General features: G+C 40.9%; 1 protein-coding gene across 1 annotated transcript in view; it reads right to left on the bottom strand.

Moving 5' to 3' along the window:
- Positions 1-7,257: 7,257 nt before the first annotated feature.
- PPM1H (protein phosphatase, Mg2+/Mn2+ dependent 1H) overlaps positions 7,258-22,988 on the bottom strand; it is a 136,716-nt gene continuing 120,985 nt past the window's right edge. The window contains exons 9-10 of the mRNA XM_051795811.1: positions 22,718-22,869; positions 7,258-16,700 (exon numbers count right to left, since the gene is read on the bottom strand). Of these exons, the coding sequence (XP_051651771.1) occupies positions 16,553-16,700; positions 22,718-22,869 (300 nt within the window). The 3' untranslated portion in view covers positions 7,258-16,552. The remainder of the gene's footprint in view (positions 16,701-22,717; positions 22,870-22,988) is intronic.

Genomic DNA, 22,988 nt, shown 5'->3' with positions numbered 1-22,988 from the left:
TTTAATTCTTCTGAGTAATTTCTTGAAAACCGGTATGTCTGCCTTTGCCCATCGGTGCAGATGACGGAAGGTGGCCTAATGCCAGCCACAAGAAATGACTATGAATGCCATGATGGTAGCGATAATGACATTACAGATGAAACATGTTTCCACTAAAGACTGAAATTTAAGTTAAATAGCTCTGACTGTATTTATCAATGATGATAATGAGCAATTAGTTCCTTTCCATGGGAAAGAGGCTGAAAGCAGGAAACACAGTATTCAGCATTTTTCTGTTACACAAGTGCATTCCATGTAAACAATCTATTTTCTTCTTCCCATCTACAATACTGTTTTTATGCATAACTCACACATATACACTGTAGCACTTTTACATCTGTTGGTAATAGCTATAATCCAATGGATAGTTCTTTGCATATGAGATGGAATCAGCACCTTCATCCTAAAATAAACAAGATTGATCATAAATCTTTGATGTCACAAACCCACACTTTGTTTGCTAATCTCCAGCCAGTTGTGTACTGCAGCATCATGCATTTGCATACTAGCAACTGATGATTTATACTCTTTCTAGCAAAACTCCCAGTTTCTCTCATATATCTGTTGATAGCATCACCAATGTCGAACAAAATTGCCAGTGACTTTGTGATGCATTCAATCCCGTGGGAGCAAAATGGGGCTTCATAAAGGACTTTCCTTACTATGGTCCTGCAGCTTCAAGACTCTACTTGGAGACTTTTTTTACCTCTGCATTTCTAAGCAATATGCTGTACACCTGACCGATAATTAACAGGTTTTTTTTTTGATGACCAAATCAGGCTAGGTAAGTTATTGGGCCTGATCCTTCTCCTGGGACATCTCAAGTTATGGTAAAACTTCTGCAAAGGTAAAGAAATAAAACCCCACCCATATCTTAATTTGTTCCATAAACTTCTTTCTTGCAATTTTCTTAGCATTGAAGCGAATATGAGCACAGCATTCACTTCAGCTGCTGGAGTTAGCTTGAGAGATTTGTTCACAAAGCAGCACAACCTCAGCTTGCTGTCACAGGTAGATTTGTTCTGAGCTTCTGTGGTTCCTCTGCTGCTGGTGCTCTGCCCGCTGTGATGGTGGCTGGCCTTCCACAGTGGCATTTGCCTGCACCTCTGCCTGTGCCACCGTGGCGCTGTGTGGGCTCATGCCAGAGCTCGTGTGCCCAGAGCTGTGGGTGTCACTGAGCGCACATGCCGTTTCCTCACTCCAAACACTTCCTTGTACCTTGTCAACCTCCCCATGTCAGGGCATGCAGTGCTTTTAGCTCGCAATTTTAACTCTCACAAGTACATTTCGTGTTTCTGCGGGCAGAATACTTTGCTGTGAGATGTGTTTTGACTAGCGGATTGCAGAGAGGTGCTCACAAAGCCTGTTCTGTTTATGCTGTGCATTCCTCAGGCAGAATTGGACTTTTCTTGGTCATGAACATAATTTGAGTCCAGCAAACCCCCAAGCAGTGTCCTTTCTTAAGCTATGGGTATTTTTAAGAGACTTGCAACACCAGTTTTTGTTGTGTTTTGTATGCAACTATGTAAGAGTGGTTTTAATCGCAGCCATGGGCAGTCAGTGATTTCCTTCTAGTGTTTTCCAAGAGAAGTCTGCTTCTGGTCTTTGTTATTGAGACTATAAACAGGAGCGGGAGGTCGTGGGTTGATCCAGAGCTAAGAAGGTCAAGTGACATCAAAGGAAGAGGATGTCTCTTTCAGGGTCTTAATGGTAAACACATTGGCACTTCAGCATATTTGTCTGCATATCACTTCTGCAGTAATTAAAGACACCTTTTCATGCAAATGGTTCTTAGAAGTTCAGAGAGATGGAGGAGGAGGATGTGTAAAAGATCACCTCATTGGGCTCATCAGTTATTAACATTTTTTTTAAAGGTTGAGTCATGTCAAATTGTCTCTCTGTCTCTTGCTAAGGCACAAATATTTTTGTGAATGTGGTAACTGAAGCTTTTTTCTTAACCAACACCATCCCCCTAAAAAAAAAAGGTGCCAAATATGAATCTCTATTCTAGTCCTGAACTGCTGGTGCTTCAGCAGTAAACAAGTCACATCATAGTTTATACGTGAGATGCCAATTAAGCCTTCCTTAGGAATGTTAAACAAGAGAAGTCTTAGATGAACAGTACTCCAGGATGTCATGTGGAATATAGCCCCTAAAAGAGAATGCCTTTTACGTTGTTGTTTCTGTGATGATAAATGAAAAATAGTTGTGCTTTTAAACTAACCTGTAAGACTTGTTTACATCTATGTCAAGTGTTAGAATGAAGTCAGTGGTAAATTAAGGGATAGGGAAAAAAAAGGCAAACCACTATTTGCTAAAAATTCCTTCCAAAGTGTTTGTGATGTCTTTGCTGTTGAGGATGCTTATTTGTAATTTTCCAGAATTAGATCTGAACCCATCCAGAATGGGCTTTAAGTGGGAAGAAATATCTAGCATTATTTTGGGAGGAACAAAGATTTGTCAGTATGCAGGTCACTACTCTGAAGGAGAAGGTTTATTTTACTTTTTTAGGAGACTTTTGTCATGGGTAAAAACAGCGTGTGGATAGTGTGCTACTCACCTTAATGAGGGAACTGGCGGAAGAGCTCACCAAGACACACTTCACTGTTTATCAACAGTCCTGGCTCACTGGAGAGGTCCTAGATAACTGGAAACTGGCCAGTGTGATGCCCATCCACAAGAAAGGGCCAGAAGGAGGATCTGGGAAACTACAGGCTTGTCAGCCTGACCTCAATGCCCAGCAAGGTTATGGAACAGATCATCTTGAGTGCAATCACACAGCACCTACAGGACGGCCCAGGGATCAGACCCATGGATTTAGAGGGGCAGGTCCTGCCTGACCAACCTGATCTCCTTTCATGACCAGGTGATCACCTGGTGGATGCGGGGAAGGCTGTGGATGTGGTCTACCTGGACTTCAGCAAAACTTTTGACTCCTGGAAAAGCTGGCAGCCCATGGCTTGGACAGGGGCACTCTGTGCTGGGTTAGGAACTGGCTGGAGGGCTGGGCCCAGAGAGTGGTGGTGAATGGTGCTGCATCCAGTTGGCAGCCAGGCACTAGTGGTGTCCCCCAGGGAGCAGTGTAGGGCCCGGTTCTGTTTAATATCTTTATTGATGATCTGGATGAGGGAATCGAGTCTACCATGACCAAATTTGCAGATGACACCAAGTCGGGGGGGACTGTTGATCTCCTGGAGGGTAGGAGAGCTCTGTAGAGGGACCTGGACAGGCTGGATAGATGGGCCGAATCCAATGGGATGAGGTTTAACAAGACCAAGTGCCGGGTCCTGCACTTTGGCTGCAACAACCCCCTGCAGCGCTACAGGCTGGGCACAGAGTGGCTGGAGAGCAGCCAGGCAGAAAGGGACCTGGGAGTTTGGATTGACAGGAAGCTGAACATGAGCCAGCAGTGTGCCCAGGTGGCCAAGAAGGCCAATGGCATCCTGGCCTGGATCAGGAACTGTGTGGCCAGCAGGACCAGGGAAGTGATTCTGCCCCTGCACTTGGCCATAGAAGTGATGAGGCTGCACCTCGAGTCCTGTGTCCAGTTCTGGGCCCCTCAATTTAGGAAGGATATTGAGGTGCTGGAGCAGGTCCAGAGAAGAGCAACAAGGCTGGTGAAGGGACTCAAGCACAAGTCCTATGAGGAGAGGCTGAGGGAGCTGGGGTTGTTTAGCCTGGAGAAGAGGAGGCTCAGGGGAGACCTCATCACTCTCTACAACTCCCTGAAAGGAGGTTGTAGCCAAGTTGGTATCAGTCTCTTCTCCCAGGCAACCAGCAGTAGGATAAGAGGGCATGGTCTTAAGCTGCGCAGGGGAGGTTTAGGTTAGACATTTGGAAGAAGTTCTGCACGGAAAGGGTGATTGGGCACTGGAATGGGCTGCCCAGGGAAATGGTGGAGTCACTGTCCATGAAGGTGTTTAAGAAAAGACTGGACGTGGCACTTAGTGCCATGGTCTAGTTGACAAGGTGGTGCCAGATCATAGGTTAGACTTCATGATCTCAGAGGTCTTTTCCAACCTAGTTGATTCTGTGATTCTTCATTAATTTTTTTCCCCCACATATTTGAATTTAGGCAAAGCAATACTGCACATCATTTATAAAATTCTCATAATGTCTCCATAGTGTGCTATAGGGAACAATATGTATTGATGGCAACACAAGATGATGGCAAGTAGATGCACAGGCTAAGATATAGCTTTCTGTATTCTTCAGGCCCATAACATGGGCTTTGGCTTTGTTTTATTTGTATGGGGTTTTGAGGTTGGTTTTATAGGTACCATTGGTCCCTCAGACCTTTTAGTGAGACTGATAGCTGTTTGTGTATTTATTCTACAATCTCTTTAAAATGTGTATGAGATTTTTGTGGAAGTTGTACATATATCATCATTTATTCTATTGTTCTAGTCTTTTCACTTCTTAAAATAACTGCTATTATGTCATATTTTGGAGGGCTGAATTGTTTTCTGCTTTTTTCCCCTGTTGCATGAAGATTAAGTGGACTATCTTAGTTTCAAGTCAGATAGTATTTCATCAGGACAGCGAAATGACTGCAAGCATTCAACCCCTGTGGATGAAATCTCAATCTGCAGCATTTCTGTCTCCCACATTGAAAAGACAATTACTTAGATCCTTGTAGATGGGCTTTAAAACTGGGCGTAATCCAGTGGTGAATGAAATGCAGAACCATACAAATCAGTGACATTTAGCCTAACCACACGTCAGTCCAGGTGGCAAGATAAATTGGTACTCAGCTGTTTCCAGCCCATTTTCCTGGTTAGCACTCCTAATACAAGAAACAGTTTTGGCACCTCCAATGTGATTTTTGCGCATGTGCACACAGTTGTGGAAACACACTTTATTCTGTATTCAAATTTTCTGGTTCAGGTAAACTTCTAAAGCACTTGAATTTCATTTCACACTCCTCTTAAAAAGAGTTGTACTTTCTGGAAAGAGAGCACCTTTGCCTTTCATCCTTTCTCCTCTCATTTGTGTGAAGAAATTGTATCACTCAGTTGTGACATTTCAGTAGTGGATGCTACAACCATTTTAACTGAAAGCATATTTTTATGAAGTAAAACCTAGATATATTTACTTGTCAACAGATATCTCTATAACTTCCATAAAGAGGACTGAATGATAAAAATAGTAAAATATGTGAAGCATTTAGATGTTTCTGAAATCTATGCTTCAAAAAAGAGCAAGAGCCAGCAATCCCTTGTGCCAACCTCTTTTATCTCTTGCAAAGCCTTTTCTCATTTATTGTAATGCTTAACAATTCCATTTCACAGTGTGCTTTAAATTACTTCAGAAAAAACAACTTGCAAATCCAAGACCAGTTTCTGTTTCTGTATGGTTCTAAATGAAGCCTTACCTTTTCTTTACTAATGAAAATCTTTTCCATGTGGAATAAACTCTTAGTTCTTAGCACCATTAGTAATGCTTAAAAAAAAGTATTTAAAATAGTTCAGTTGCCAACTGCCTTTGACTGTCTCAATAGGACATTGAAACAGACCTTCTGCTCTAAATTAATAAGGCCAATCACAGCTACCCAAAGCCCAGAATGACCGATCATTCTTCTGGTGTCATCGCTATCTTTACTGAGGTCAGATAAATCACTTTCAAGCTGTTAAATCAATGATCGTAAATTAGGGCTCTGTTTTTACAGCACCTTGTGGGAAATTCTCATGGTTAAATTAATCTAACAGCTGCAGTGAAGAGCACTTCCCACAAGATCATGTCAAAAGTTCTCCCCCTACACACCACTTTTTTTTTTAAGGGAAAAAAAGGACTGAATTATTTGTTTTTACCTAGCACACAAAATGGAATCCCTCCATCTATCCCTGCTAATTCATGTTTCAATTGTACCCAGCTGTTTAAATTGCACTGTGCAGAGATTGCCTTGATCCCCAGGTGCTGGTACTCCATCTGTGCTGCTCTGAGAGACTATTTACAGCCGAGGTTAGGCCAGTGATTGCTGGGATGGAAAACTCATTTCTCAGCCTGGCTTTTATTTACACTCTTATTAAAGATCCTTTCACTCATGTTGGAATGGCAGCTAGTGGCTGCAGTAAGCGTTTGGCATTGAGCCAAGCAGCAAAATTACCATGTCGATGAAAGATAGCCTGCTTCCATTTTAACCTTTCACTGTTCCCCCTTTCCATCTATATTTGCATGAAGAAGGATGATTATTGAAAGAGATAGGGGGACAAAGGGATGAGAGAATCCTTGTCAACTGAGCTTTTCAAGGGATAAACCAATGGTTTGTGATCAATTTTGAGAAATCTTTACTGCTTTGCTAATTTCCTACTCCTTTCTCTTAATTGCTATTAGACTTTATTTTTACAGAGCTCATGCTCTGCTCACATCCTTCCCCCACTGCTACCCTGTGCCTTGTGAACACAACCCTGGATACGTCTGCGATGTTGAGGTTTCTACTTCATCCCCAATGCAGGTCACACAGAGCCATAGCAACACCCTCAAAGCATTCTTCTCCTACAAATATGCCTCTGAGAAATGAATCACTTTCTTGGGACCAAGCAGCTCGTTGCACACAGCATGTTATGTTACTGGAGAGGGCAAGGGAGAGTATGACCAGTGGGTGGGGGAGGCTGGCATGCAGTCATCACACTATGGCCCTAGATACATTTAAAAAATAAATATTTCTCCAGAGACCTCAGCACTTTTGTTTTTAAGAACACAGGACTGGTGACAAGGAAATCCACCTCAGATGTTAGGAGACAACAACCAACATTGTTAAGTGCCAACTATAGCCCAGCACAACAAGCAGGAGACCTCAAACCCTCAAGCCTCTCTATCAAGCTCTATTTGTGAGGCAACCCATGACTGGAAGTGCAACAGCTATGGTGGCTCTTGAGTGCTAGCAAAGCCACACTTTTCCCTCTTCTCCTGCTTCCAGAGCAGGAGAGATGAGTCTATTTCCATTTTTCCATAGTGGAGGAGCACTGACTCTACTGAGAGGTTTACAAGGGTTGGTGTTCTTCCTTCTGAGCCTTGGTTTTGGTAGGGGGCAAAATAGAAGCATTCATCCCCTTCCCCAACAAAAAAAGAGGCTATTTTCTGAGGGATTTAACTCTTTACTTAGATGTTTATGTCATCTGTTGTTTAGGCACTACTTAACCTTGCAGGTCCCCAAGAAATGTAGGCTCCACTCATCACCAGGAGGCTACTGGTGATCAGGGGCAGGTAACTTCACTGGCTCAAGCTGGTGCATTCCCAGGAGTGGCAGATATATGTGGCTTTTCAATACAAAAGTAGCTGTTGAATCCTCCAAAGAATGACCAAAATTGAGTTATTCCCAGTTCAATTTTTAAAACTTGATTTTGTCTCCATTGAGTATGAGACACCTGGAGATAGGATTGCCTTGCTATTTCTTCCTCACTAGTCCTCCTAAAAGGTAGAGGGTTTGTTAACAAAAGCATAAACATATATATTTAGCTGTATTCTGAGTGACTGACAGTTAAAAGAGGTGTATCTACAGAATACCGCTTGCTTTCAGCTCCTGGAACAGGCGCCAACAGATCACATCTTCCAATATGTTAGTTGCTGCTCAAAGTTATTTTTTCCTAGATACATACATTACATATATATATATATATACACACATATATAAAATATATAATTATTATAAATTCAATTTCAATATTGTACAAAAGCTTATTTATTAGAACTCAGTCTGTGCCATATAGCTAACCTCAGGACTCCAGGTTAGTTGGGTGTTGTTTTTCCCATTTTCTGATTGACTGAGTATCTGAGTCCCACGCTACCTGCTTTCCTAATGAAGCCAGCACCAGGGAAATCTTGCAGGAGTGGTAGCAGAAAAGAATGACTGAGAAATTTTACATAACAGTAAATATTTTTCTTTTTTTTCTCTCCTTCCTTTTTTTATTGGCACTAAACAGACCTTCCCTAAAACACCCTTCTTAGAAAAATGTTACCACAGAAAGATTTACTGTCTGAGCATTGTGTTTTATATTTTTCCTATTCATAGAATACTTATATGTCTGGACATGAAACTTAGTTTGAAGCTTGTGTTTTGATTCTTGTCTGGCTCATTTAAACTGCTTCTATGCTGGTGCTCAAGCAGAGAAGGAGTAAGAATGATGTTCCAGCTCTTCTAACATATTCTAAATTCCCAGATGTAAAATTCAATTGCATGAGGGCTGGTGAAAAACAAGCACTAAGAGAGGGCACAAAGACCAGCTCTTCTAACATATTCTAAATTCCCAGATGTAAAATTCAATTGCATGAGGGCTGGTGAAAAACAAGCACTAAGAGAGGGCACAAAGACCAGCAAAGTAAATTTATTTTTTTAATTGGGAGCACAGTGAACACAATCCTCAGAAAATGCAGCATAAGAACTTTGTATTAGGAGCTTGTTCATGGAGTACCTTGATCTCAGCTAGATGAGTTGCTGTTGACATTTGGCTGACAAAGCTCTAGGGAAAGCTGGTGGATGCTAAGAAATAAGACATTTGGTGCAATTAGCTGCGGTACCAACCCAGGAATGAAAGTAAACAGGCACAATGTGGGGATGAGAGGATTCTTGAGAATCAAGGCCTAAACTGCTTGCGGCTGCAGCAATTCCCTGCTCTTTGTGCATTCTATGGCAATTACCTGTTTAAATAACTGCTTTGCCTGCTTTTAGATCCTGGAGAACTGCAACTTGATTTGGCTTCTTGTCTCCCCTTCCTCATCCCAGTATGTGCTGTGATACTGCACCCTACCCTGAAGCAGCTGTCTCAGCCCACATCTGCTGCAGAGGGCTGTGCATTTAAAAATTGAACTGATATACATTTATGAGACCTGGATGGGCAGAGTCAGTCTAAATTCTGAACAGACTGAAATGACTGCAGGGCTGTCAGCTGCTTTTACATCCCTGAGCTTTATTGAATATTATACTGGGCAGAGAAATGGTCTTTGTTTAGGAACAATTTGTGCTACTTGATGAGGTGACTGCCTAGTAATTTGTCTTCTCCAGTAACTCTCATGGGAAAACAGTATCTTTTCTTGTAATTTTAGTCATGGATATCTTGCAGAATTTCGATATTCTTAAATCTTACCTTCCTAAAGCAAAAATAGCAAAATTTCATGTTTCTTTGCTTAGTCCCTGAAAAGTTGTAGCAATTACAAAAATAAGCAACAACTATCATAAGAGAAGCTAAATGTTGTATCTGAGCTTGTGTGATAACCTTTGGATCTTCCAGACAGCTCTTAAATTGCCAAGGAAAAGTTCCTTGCAAAATTTTCCCAGATAATAACTAAACCAAAGAACTGAACCAATGGCTCAGAAAGTTGAACCTTCTAAGATCAACTTAAAAACCATTAAAGTTTCCCCTTTCAAATAGGAGAATTAAAATATTACATGCATGTAAGTTTTAATTTGGAGGTAATAAGCAATGTTAGCTTAAAGAAGACACCCTTTCCCTTTCTATGAGTCTTCCCTTTAGCTACTAGTAATTCCTGCACTGCTGGTGATGCTGGTGGTGTCAGCACCCATAGGAAGCAAGTGGTGAGAGGAGGTGTATGGCCAAGGACTCAGTGGTACATCTCAAACAGCAGTTAACGACTCCAAAATGTTTTAAATCAGAGAGGGGCAGAGTAAGGAGAGGAAAGGAAGGAAAAACACCACCAATAGCATAAATGAACCAGGAAGATACTCTGTTGGAGTACAGTCTGTTGGGAAAGGCCTCAAATTACCACAAGCAGAACACCCAACCAACAGACTGGTAACTCCAGGGATGACTGTGAAGCACAGAGACAATGCCAAACCAGTACAGCTGGTTGTCTTGACAGAGGAATGCCATAAGGGATTGATTTTTATTGCTTAAAGGAATAAATGCTTGGGGGGTAAAGATGAGGGACATTTTGACTCCTTAGAAGCCAAGACATTATGCACTAAAACACCAAAGAAAAAGAATGTAATTCTAATCTTAGGCAGCCTCAAATTCATGAAGGTTCAGAGATCTCATCTGTCTACACATCTAAATAATCAGTCTTAAATTAACTGCATTAAAAATTTAATTACTTTTTTCTACTGCAGCTACCTCCCTCTCCCCTTAGTATTTTGTGGTAGAGTGCTGTGGACTATTTCTGCAGCTTCAAATTTATGACTAATTGTTGTTAAATTATGAAGAGTCTCCAAATCATGTGTCTTTTATCTACCTGTAGATACATTTTGTGTATCTTGATCAAACTCCTTTTCAATAACCTCGCCCTCAAAGCACAACTTCCCCCGAAATCATTCTATGTCCCCAAAAGGTTATGGCATCCTTTGTTTTGCAAAGTGGGGGATTAAAAAAAGCCTTCATCCTTCCTCCTAACAAGAACAGGATGTGCAAAAAGTTTGCTTTATATAAGCCTTCCTGGAAAGCATAAGAGAAACTCTAAAATCCGTAAAAGCCGCAGTGTAATAGCATAAAGAATTCAACTTTTTGTGAAGGTACATCTCTCTACCAGGATATGTTAAGAAGACAAAATTTCAGGCCTTGGTTTTACAGAAACTGTACAAAATACAATAAACTACTTGGATCTTTCCCTTATGTCAACTGAGTACATTCAGTAGGATACTATGAATGTATTATTTGGCAAAAGACTGATTTATTGCCTACATGAATTAAAGAAACTGATGTCCAAATCTGAAGAGTTGCATTGATTACCTAAAAAAAATTAAAATAACAAGCCTTACTTGACCTACAAGCTTACAGAATTTAGGGCATAGGAAATGCAAAAGCAAGAGGATGATGTGGAGCAGGGTCCTTTAGGTTCAGTTGATGTGCAGCAGTTCCCTGTCAATTCATGCTATCAACACTTATTATTCAGCTGACACCAGCAAGCCAGGTAAAGCTGTGCTGAAGTTTTATTTGCACAGCAATTGTAAGCTTGACACTGTGGTCGGATTGCAGTAATAGACTGTAGGACTTAACAGGAGAGTGAGAAGAACCAGAGTTAAAGTAACACATTGCTTCTCTCTGCACTCTCCATTATGCTCAGTGAATACAATGGACATGTGCAGCACTTTAAAAACTGCAGTAGTGCTGGAACAGATGTTCTCACTGCTCTCCTACTTAGTGTGAGGTGAAATAAGAAGCAGGAGAATTGCTTGTGCTATAATGCAGTATTTCAAAATATAACAAGTAGATACCTGTCCAGCTCTCATTCTCTTGCTGGCAACCCAGGTGGGCATTGTCCATGGCTGTGCTGGTACAGTGCAAGGTTGGTGTTATTTCCTGCATCTTCAGTACCTTCAAAAGCATCTTTGGTTACTAAATAACCTTGAACGCTTGCTTCATTGGAATCTACGAATTCATCCTTGGGTTTGCTTGAACGTAAACTCAGAACAGAATTTAAGACAGTGATTCCTAAGGAATTGGGGATGAGGGAAAACTTACTCCAACTCTGTTATCATTTCCAAAATTACACCCAATGCCTCAGAGAGCTGGTAGCTGATCACTTTGCACAGCTCTTCATTGAGTCAGAACATGGCAACTGCCAGTCTGAGCAATGAATCATAATCCAATGGCAGCACACAGCTATCTACAGCTGAACTCTTTCCAATCAACCCATAGGCTAATGCACCTCACAGGAATTTACTTCATTAACTGAAGAGTGAGACCTTTTGTCAGCGAATCATTCATTCCCTTGCAAAGCAGAGTGTGCTACTTGTCCATATTGCACAATTGGTAATACACATAAAGAGACTTAGGAAATCTTCATGACAAAGGCAAATAATAATGATTATAGATCTAGATGGATATATATAATATATAATTTAAAATTTTATTTTAAAACTTTGCACATACACTTCTTCAGTATCCTCCTCTTTTGTTCATTGCACTGAAAAGTTTCAAAAAACACAAAATATATCCCTTTACTAAACATTTTTTGTTCTTAGGTTACAAAAAGATGAACATTTCACAGTCACAAAGCAGAAGTACATTGGTCCAAAACATCTTCCTTCAGCAGGTCCTCCTTTCCTCAGAACATATAAATCTCAGACAGTTGTACAGATCTTAAGATACTAAGATGAATTGTCCAATGAAGGAAAGAAAAATGTGGCAGCTACTAGAAAGAAATAAAATCAAAATAAGACACCTATAAAAGAACACCAACAGTAATGGTTAAAAAAAAAAGCAAAATGAGCATGGAGGTGGACAAGGGCATCCTCCTTCAAGTACATCACAGGTAGAAATACAGCAGCACAGTTACAGCATCATTTGGTCACTCTCTCTGTAGTAGCCACATCACTGAATCTTCATCTAAGACACATGGAGGAAAACTTTACACGCCTAAAATGTTGGGGACAAACAACAATTCCACACAGTTTGCCATTCATGTTTGATATAAAACTGTTGAAAGTATTTGGACATAAAACATAAAATAAAAGCAAAACGTTGAGGCTGGAAGAAATACAGCAGATTTGCTCAGAGCGTGTAGTGTTCTTTGAAAACTTAGCAGAAGCTCAGAGCCAAAATTTGCCCAAACATCCTGGAGGCACAGAGTCAACAGTACCTCACAGACCTCTCATCATATTTTAACATGGAAATAACTGTAAATGGAAATCCACTGATAACAGCAGACTCTGACCACTCTTCCTTTAGCTTGTTAGCCCTGTTGTTTTTTAGAATTTTTTAACAAAATTCTCTCTCTCTCCATCATGATGCCACTGAACATCTCAGACAATACACTTTTGTGTTGATGAAGGAAGCATTATTGCCTTAACATACCAAAGGATGGTTGTGTGCCTCACATAATAAAGTCTAAATGAAATTTCTAACCACCTTCTTCAATAAATTAAACAAACAAAATTTTAGGCTGTAGTGCAAGAGGAAAGCGTCTGAAATGTCTGTACTATCTTCTTCAACAGTATTCATAGGAGAATGGTAGAAGCTTCTTGGTTTTGATTTTCTAGAAGTGGGACTGGACTAGGCACCACAAAACAGTGTTACACTGCACTATCAGCTAACTGGAACTCCATTATTAGCGCCTTCCCTTGCCATTATCCAAGGAAGGATAAGAACTTGCTCAACTTTCTAAGCAATGCCTATGCAGGCAAGGCTCAGCACTACACAACAGCAATATGAGTGCAGATGTAACTCAGGACTGAGCTTCCTTGCTGCTAAGGCTTACACAGTTTTGGATACCAAGGGAACTCGCCTGGCAAAACCCAGCACTGGTTTAGTTCAGGTAGTAACTAAAATGACATGCCAAGGATCTAAAATTTGGACTTGATGCCTAACTTGCTCCAGTTTGAGGACATGAGCTGTCTGCTCCTAACTTGTGAGCTTCACTGAGTCCTGGAGCACCTACAAGTCTTTACGTGGCACCCATCTTCACCTATCTGAAAAATAGTATTTTGCACCACAGATCCTCCCTGCCATCAGTGGTTTCTAATGCTGTGATTCACAAAATAATTCAGCCTATAAAGGGAATTGGAAATGCTTTTAATTATTCTTGCTTCTTGCACAATACCTCTGCAATAAATAACTCCCGCCTGCTATTTCTGTGAGGTTGAGGTGTGTATATGTCTTTATACCATGCCTTGAAGCAGAGCACTGACCCCAGCGCAGGGGATGTAAGAAGCTCCTACAGAAAGCAGATAGAAGTGAAAGCCCGAGTACTAAAGCAGCAGGTCAGAGATGCACCAGAAACTCCAGGGAGAAAAGCACCTAAATGTGTAAAAGATACTTTGTAAAAAAGCAAAACAAAAAGCATCACAGCATAGTTTCAGTCACATACTGAAACCTTTTATTAAAGTTCTCAGAATTCATTAATTGATGCTAATTGATACTAATTGTTAATACTATACTTCTGCCCTTTCCAGGAGAGAGGCTGACAGTGAGAACACAACTCGACCTGGGCCCAGCCACTGCAGAGAAGTCATATGGCAGTGCCTCAGATGAAAAACAAACACTGTGCAGGCTGATTCACAAGGACTCACCAGATCATGGTCTGAGAAGTCACTCATCAGTTTGCTTCCCACCAAGTCATGCAATCTGCTAACCCCTCTCTTCAGGGGTACATTTAAAAAACACTCCTGAATGAGTAGTTGTCTTGAAGTTTTGCTTTTAAATTTTGGCAAATGCTACACAGGAAATCTATTTCCACCACATTGTACTCAGTGGTTTTATAAAGACTGGTATGTGTGTTGACACCATGTTACCAAATAATGAAGACCAACAGTGCATGAGCACTGAAATATTTGACTCAGGCTTGTAGCTGGTACCAGCAAGCACCAGTTTCTTTGCTGTTCAGACAGTTTCACCAGACTTGCCAGCACTAGTTTCTTTGTGAAAGAGGATCTGAATTGCTAGATGACTATACAGCTGCATTTGCGAAGAGACAACAGGAGTTACATAGAGCATGAAAAGCACGTTTACAAGTTTATTAGGCCAAAAAGAAGTGCAAGAGAAGTTCTCTTGCTTAAAATTTGAAACATATGAGGGGCCATGGGAAAAATATTCTAGACTCCAGACCTCTCTTTTTACCCAGATGCACACAGAAAAAGAGGTGAAGAGAAAAAAAAATAAGGAAAGAAAAGATAAAGCATGACAATACATAATCAGATATGCCATTGATTTATGCTGAAGCTCTAGAATATAAAACGTCTGTGTTCTGCACAGCTTTATCACATGCAGGCACTGGGGAACTTGTGGAACAGTTTTCAGGCTAAAATCATGCAGCTTGCTGCATGTTTGAGCCGTTACACACTCCACATTGCCTGAAACCCATTCTGGGTCTAGAGATTTAGAGCAAAAGTAGTTTAAATCCACCAAACTGTTGCACATATACTTCAAGATGCAATCAAATACAGCATCTGGGCAGCTACATCGCACTCATGCTGCGTCGTGTTTACACAGCACATCATAAACTACAAAACTGGCAAGCTCTGGGTCACACCTGTTCAGAAGAAAGTCTGCAAAGGGCACAGCATCCTCCTTCTGCTTTGGAAAGGACACAACATTTGTAAGCTCCCTAGTCAGTGCCGTACAATTACATCAGCTCCTGCCTTTTTTCCTGTCAAAGAAGTACAAACCAGATGAGCAGCTCCACATGAATGTGGTCTGGGGACAAATTAGGTGAAAGTTGGTTCTCCAGCCAATATACCTGCCTATAGGCTAGAATCTTCTAGTTTTGTTTTTTTCTTAAATTTCTGCCAGTGAAGTAGGAGAGCTGTCTGCTTGAAGACTAGACAGCAAGGTTACACTGCAGATTTGCTCACTTGTTTCTCTCCCGGACTACTGCTTTCACTTCAATAATGTTTTATGCAAATTTTCTTTATTTAAATTGATTTATCACTGCTAAGAAAAATGCTGCTAAAGCTAGCCAAGGACTTGAATCTATCACAGTCATACTGTAATCCTTGACTACAGTTCTCAATGCCAAAAGGACAGAAAGTTATAAGCTGTCACATTCTGATCACCCAAGTCAAGCAGGCAAAGGCATACTGAATAATAAGTGAGGCAGGAAGAAGTGAACACATTTTAAATAGATCACTACCTGGGTATTCAAATTGCTAATGAGAACAATACCACCACTTCCAAGTAGGAATCCAACTAAAAATACACCCAGGAGCCCAAACAAATTTACTAAATCCCAACTGATGCAAAAACTTTATGATCAGGGATCCTTTCAACAGGATAAAGCAGGCAGAATCATTCAATGAATGTAAATCTCTGATCCCAAAAAACCCACAGCCTCCAGGTAAATATCACATATAGCTGAGTTTGCATGCTCTGTATAATCATGGTATACACACAACAAGGAATCTGGATGAATAACTCCTCACAGCAGAATAAATTCTGCCATACAGGACTGTGACCTATTTCTCCTGGACAGTTTTGCAGGCGGCTGTTTTAGCTGCAGTAAACAGGCATAGTCACACTGAAAACAGTTTCAGTTTTCCTACTAAAATACAGGAGGTATCTACTGAAGAAGAGATGGGAGAGGAAAATGGGGGCTCAAAGGATTACACAAGTTTGAAGTTGTCCATAGATAAGTCATGAATACAACTTTTTGAAAGAAGAAAACTCTTGAGTCTCATATATGTACGTGTATATATATATATATTTAAATGAGATGTGACCCAAGCCACCTTCTGAATATTTGGGGGTAGACTTCAGGAACCTCCTTGGCTTCTGATACCCACTTCTACTTTCACAACTGAAATGGCTCTTCCAAGCTACATGGTAAACTGAGAAAAAAATTAATTCCCCACCCGACCTGGAGGGATGACAGAATCCATAATATGCTAGCAGCATTTAAATCCCATTCCTGTTAAGCACCAAACCCATTTCTATAGGGAAATTGGAATCTTAAGGGTTACCTTTAATCATATACAGTATATGTGCAGAGCCCTACCTTTCGGGCAGAAAAATACCCCTCCAGCATTACATCAATTGGAAGTGTCTTGGTCAGACCACCAAAACCATAACGTCTCTTACAGGCCCTTCCCAAAAGGATCCCCATCCTATAATCACTCTTGATGCTACTTTCATGACTGTTTGTTCCCATGTATTAAAGGGATGACGTAGACAGAGATGTCGTCTCCAGAGCCCAGCCTGTCATTGGATATTCGCCAGCCCCGGTCCTTCAGCACTCCCCTGGCTCGCATCACCAGGTCCTGCGCCGCCAGCGTGTACCTGTGGAAAAGGCAGAATATAGCCAGAGTGTGTTCGCCTCTGTGAGGAGAGTGGGTTTTCACAGCTTGCCGCCTGGCAGATTTAATGTTGTGACCTACCAGGACATGTTTCCCAGTGTTTTAGAAGCAGGCAGGAAAAACACAAACCACGGCATACCCACAAAGCAACTCCTTCCAGTTCAGTGACAGCTCCTGAATAAGAATGTAAAGGTATTTGACAGACACCACTTGACCAAAAGTTATCGGTCATTCTGGGTGCCTGGCTTCACCACTCTTCAAAAAAATATTAAACACGCTTGCCTTAACGAATTGGCTTTCTAGGAGTAGTCTGAAAAATTGAGGACCCCAAATAACACTACTTGTTGAAAACTACACACTTGTTCACTGACACACCTGAAGGTAATCATATCTGAACTACTTCAGAGATGAACTGCAACAAAGAAAGTAATTTGGAGGCAAGTAATAGAGCATGAGAAATAAAATCCAAATTACACTTTAAGCCAAGTAGACTAACTTGTCTGTTTTCCTTGACTGTAGGAATGATTTTTAAATCTCTTTTATTCTGAAACTGGAAAAGGAAACTTACAGTTAATATGGCCAGATTAACAGAATCCCACAGTTCTTTCACATTTATAAGTTCAATGAAAACTGCATGAATGTGAGTTGTCAAGTGCTTAATTTAGTGAAATATTAAGGCTCATATTCCTTCAAAACTCCGAGCTTGTGCTGGGCTGAGTGTCACTGGATTTATGGGAGTTATTTTTCTGTCCTGAAAAAATACCACATGCTGCTTGGGGGCAGAGTCCGAAAGTGGAGCATAGACAGTGCCCTGTCACGTGTGCTGATATGTCCTCCCTTATTGCTTTAGCTGCTGTTACTACATCAACGCATCTGTGTACTCAGAAACTTCCTCTGAAAGAAATCTCATTATGGGTGAACAGCTACTGTCACTTTTTACTTCATCAGTCCAAGATTTTCTGAATTAGTTGGGTGGAGGCAAACTTTTCTATTATTAGATAATTAAAAATTATTTGAATAGTTAAAAGACTGACAAGAAAAAAAAAACAGTTCAATATTGTGTCTGCATGTGTTTTATTTAAAGCATAAGTATCAATCTCCAAGATGATGCAGGACTCTATGAAGCCACACACACAGGCCTCCAGAACTAAAGCACACCTCTGTAGTTTCCAAAAACCAGGAAGGACAAGAAGTGTTTGTATTTCAATATCTCCTTTTCTAAGGAGGATCCTTGACCTGAAATGATCTGCCCAGATCTCATCTGAGGAATGGGAAAGAACAATAACTCCAATGATCAGAAGGTCTGTGTGTGTAAGTTTATCAGTTACCTAGGACTGTTATAACCCCAGAATTTTTCACCACAGAATGCATTATTAAGTGGTAATTTCTATCAGTAGAGAGTTTATTCAGTCTCTGGAGATGAAAGAATAAAAAATACCCAATTATGTTCTCTTTCTAGAATTTCGATGCTTTAACTCAAATGACTCCTTTGAACCAGGAATAGATATATTTGCTCTACTAGAAAGATTTCTTCAATGCAAATGAATCAACACCTGATTACTCATAAGATTTGATGCTAAATTCAAGTAATGTTGTACAGCAGCAATGCACCCCTGCTACTAATGGTACCAAGTGATAAAATTTCCAGCCTTCACTAGTTTTGACAAATGATTTACTTTTATCCATAAGAGAACAACCTAAAGATACAAAATCCAACACGCTTGCACATACACATGCACACTGTATGTTCCAAGATTAGTCTGTACCAACAACCTTGAGCTGTAATAGCAAGATAACAAGAAGCACTGGCCTTACTGCCCTAATGTAACATCAAATCCTTTTTTCTAATGGGGTAAAACCAAACACACATACTTGTACTCCTCAGTTCCCAAATCAGATGCAGGGCTAAGGAACAAAAGGACTCCATGTGGCAAGCAAGAAACTGAAATATTTATTCACAGCATGTCTGATTCTGAGTGAATTTTGGCAAGAACATACTTCCCAAGGATTTTTCAGCTATTGTCACAACTTAAGAGAGAAACACCCATCATTCTGCAAGAAAACTTTGCTTTCCTGCTTTTTCTAATTAAGAAGGGCTCCCCACATCTGAAAAGTACAAAGGAATGAGTATTGCTTTTGATTGTGTTAGGGTTTTGCTGCTGAGTGTTTGGAAAGGGCAAGATAAAAAAAAGGAATTTTAATAAACCAGAAATTCTCTCATAGACAGACTGTGAAATACTGAAGAAAACCAACACAATGAAGCAAAGGAAAAGGAACAGGTGAAGGCAGCAGTGAAGTAACATATTCCTCTCCTGTGTAGAGCTGAATTGAAGCAATGGTGTTCAACTTGGCACTAGAGAAGATAGGGTGAGTCTCTTGTACCTGGAGATGAATAGGAGCAGCAGTCCATTATCGAATGTTTTATTCTCCAGCACTGTGAAATTGGGATTCAGCTCTAGAGACAGCATTAGAGAACTGCTGAAGTAGTTTTAAAGTATCCACTTCCTCCTAATGAATAGCCTTGCTGGAATACAACTTCTGTGTTTTAAGAATAAATATGTGGGGTTTTTTTCTTCTGCTGGAGCTTTCTGTATTGATCTGTGAAAGTACTGCAGGAGAAATGGTGACAGGGGTAATTGTGCTGCTGTCTGAGCAGCTTATCTTCTCACACCCAGCAGAGGTGGAGGAGCTCCCCAGCATCCTCCTAAATCTCTACCTAGTGTGAGACAGAAAGTGAGAGGGAACAAGAAAGGACAAGAGGAAGGATGAGAAATAGAAGGTTCCCAAGATCAGGGGGTAAACCTGCATAAGTGCAACTGAAGGAGAAGGGCAGAGTCATGCTTTTCCCTCTTCATACCTCTTCAGAGAACTGATGTATGGAAAGCAGCAGTGTGTCACTACCACCTATTCTTCACTCAGAGTCCCCTTAATGCTCATCTGCCACAATACCCATAAGAAATCAGCTAGCTAAGAAATCCAGCTCCACCCCAGCCTCTTCACTCCATCACAGTAGTCACCCAGGAACTGTTCTCTAAACAAGTCTGTGCCTATCATTCACTGAGGCTCCAAATCCCCTGAGGTTGTGTCTGCATGGCTGGATGAAGACAGACCCGAGGACTTTGCTCTCCCTGCACTTGGAGATGTCCAGGCATATGCTATGTTTGACAGGATTCAGAGATGTTTTTTATGTGGGCAACAAACACTCACAGTAAATATCAGCAGGAGAGAGTCCCAAGAGCATTGCCGAGGGCTGTAAGCTCTTACCCATGAGGCTATAAAGTAAATTTTAATCCAAATGGGAGGAATATTGCTCCCACAAGGAACTAATTATGTAACAGATAAGTACTCTGTAGCTCTAAAATCCTGTCTTTTGTTTGTTTGTTTTTCCTTGTTAATATACTGCTGTCAGGGAGTAAGTAGGCTATTGGGTCAGGAGGATCCAGGATTTGCTCCACAGGTTGGTTCTCTGGAAACCCAGAGTGCAAGTCTCTTACATTCTGACAAGTTTTCTATATCCCTAGAGATATTACATTTCCAGCTGATCACCTCACCACAGACTATGTCACTACCCCCATCACAGAACCTGACATTTTCTAGGATAACTTTTCCTTTAAACATAACACTGATAATACTGCAAACAAGATTTTCCTGTCACTGACTACTGAGAGGAATGAACACAGGTCCACAGCCTGACCTGCTATGCTACTGTAAGTTCATTAGTTATACCTCATTTAGACCACTGTGAAGTAATTACGTAAAACCTCTCACATAGTACTTTAAAACCTTTAAGTATTCTTTACAACCAAGCAGCAAGAGCAATTCCACAAAGGTAATTTTCATAAATATCATTGTAAACTATATGAGAGACTGCTCCAATTACCTTTTGTATGCTGGCATGAGAAATGTCTTGTCCCTGCTATTTGTAAGCCTCTAAATGACCTAGCACAAAGTTGCTTAAAAGAACAAATTGATTTTCAATTCAGATGCCCATTCATAGACCAGCAGGTCAAATACCAATAAATGTGTTTGTTCTAAGTTACAAACAGCAGACTCAGTTCTGGAATGAGTGGCACTCACGTTGGCACAAACAGCAACTAATTCCCCACAATTACTAGAGCTAAACCGGTACAAGCAAATCTAAATGAAACAAAGAAAATTTCATTTTGCTTTAGTGTTTCTGATTGCTGAGTGTTCTATAATGGATGAAAAAACTACTCACCTAAAAAGTAGAAAAGATCAAACAAAGAATTCCCCTTCCTGCTGCAGCAAACATGGTGGCCATCACCAGCTCAGTAAAGACCAAAAGGAACTAGACAGACTCAACACACCCTGACTGTATTCACAACAGACAGGACTGGTGAGGATGGTAGGCAGGGACAACTTTGCCCAAACACTGGATGAGAAACGGAGACAGAGCAGGGTAGAGGTATTGCAAGAAGTGCCTTTGCAAGAAGAGACTCAGGGGTGCAGGAATGAGAGCAGAAGCCCCTTGCATCTCTGAATGGTGTCAGGGCATAACTGAAAGTAGATTGGATGGGTCATCTCCTCCTACCTTAAATTAATGGCATGTCTGCATAGCATAGTACCAAATGCCCTGGAAGTGCCCTCCCTAATTCTGCCTGATCTCCTCCCAGAGAGAGGGCAGACACACCTACATGTTTTGCTGAAGCAGAGACAGTCCTGGCTGTCTTTCATGCCACATCTCATCTTTGGCGCAAGGAGGTGGGCAAGGTCAAAATATTGCAGTTGCAGCTTCATGTTAATCATTCATTCTGATGATTGCAACAAAACCTCTTTTTGCATTCCATGTTTGTAAGTGTCAGGGTGAGAAGATACTATTGTTGAGCTATTGCAAAGCTGTTCTCACTTTAAAACCCAAGTGTCTGTCAGGGTGTCCATATTTACTTATCTTCCTTGTTTGCTGACAGAGAATGGGGCTGACCCTGTGAAGATGATGACTTAGAAATATGAGAAACACCAAGCATTTTGAGATGGCTCTCGAAGGGTTATTTCTGAAACTCTGCTTTCCACAGACCAACTGGGGATATGTAAAATCTCTTTTCACCCTCTTAGCCCAGGGTGAGGCAGAAGACAGTGGTAGACAGGCCTGAATTCAGGTGCAACACAAACTTCCCTTCCTGAACAGTCCTTAGGGAAGGATAAAGCTCTTCCCACTTTCACAGTCCTCCCATTTACAAGCAAGAGACTTCTGATCTCTAGCATAATATTTTAAATCATAGTGACATGGAACTCAGTAGCAGGCAGACCTGTGGACTCACTCAAGGCAGACTGCCTCTAGATAGTTGTTTGGGAACTTGTTTGCATGGTGGTATGTTTTAAAGACAGAAACATATAATTTAAGAGGCGATAAAGACAGGAAAATGAAAAGAATGAGGTAGAATAAAATTGTGAAATGAAACAGAATCCAATTAAATGGAGTCAGACTTTCCACCTCTTCCATCACCACACCTGTCCTGGTAGCACTAATCATTCCCTGCTGAAGGTGGGTTTCAGGGTTATACTATGAGCAAGAATGAGTAGGAACTCCACTATGCAGTATTTATACATACACAGAGAGAGAGAGAGAGACAGACACTCAGTATGTCCTACTGAGAAACAGTCTTTAGTGTTAAGGGACTATCCAGAGGAAAGTTAAGTGGAAACCTGTGACTGCTCTAAACAGACTTGTTGCCATATATCTTCTAAGACTTCAGCCTCCTACAGTTTTCACAGGACCTTGTACAGCCAACAAAGTGGATCCTATGCCAAGATTCTGTGATCCCACACCTATTCCTTTGAAGGCTGCCAATTTTGAGTTATAACAGACTCTCGCCCCAAATGCCCGTGTTTGCTGTAGAGGCTCCATCCAACTTATTAAAATGTTTTCTTATAAGTGTTGCATATTTCCTGAATGTTATTCATATCATACTTTCTACAAAAATATGTTACCAGAAAGTGCTCTTCTATGGAGAAGCTAGAAAATCAGGAATGAGCACGAACCTGTGGGGATCATCGGGGTCACAGTTTGGTAGAAAGTTAGTGACAGCTTCTGCCACTTCTTCATTTAACAGCACATCCCAGAGTCCATCAGTAGCTAGGATCAGAACATCATCTGGCCCATGCTCATACTGCAGGAGGTCATAGACTCTCACCTAAAACACAAAAATCCAAGAGATTCATGAAGGAGGAGATTGTCAGATCTGTTTGCAAAACATTGCTGGGCTTGGCTATGAGTTTAGCAGGTTCGGCCAAGGCACTGAAATACCTCCCA

The sequence above is a fragment of the Manacus candei genome, unplaced genomic scaffold (assembly GCF_025592945.1).
Source record: "Manacus candei isolate 608988 ecotype Guabito, Panama unplaced genomic scaffold, ASM2559294v1 h1tg000043l, whole genome shotgun sequence".
NCBI classification, from domain to species: Eukaryota; Metazoa; Chordata; class Aves; order Passeriformes; family Pipridae; genus Manacus; species Manacus candei.
Note: the sequence above shows the minus strand (reverse complement) of the source record. Positions and strands in the feature narration are given on the sequence as shown.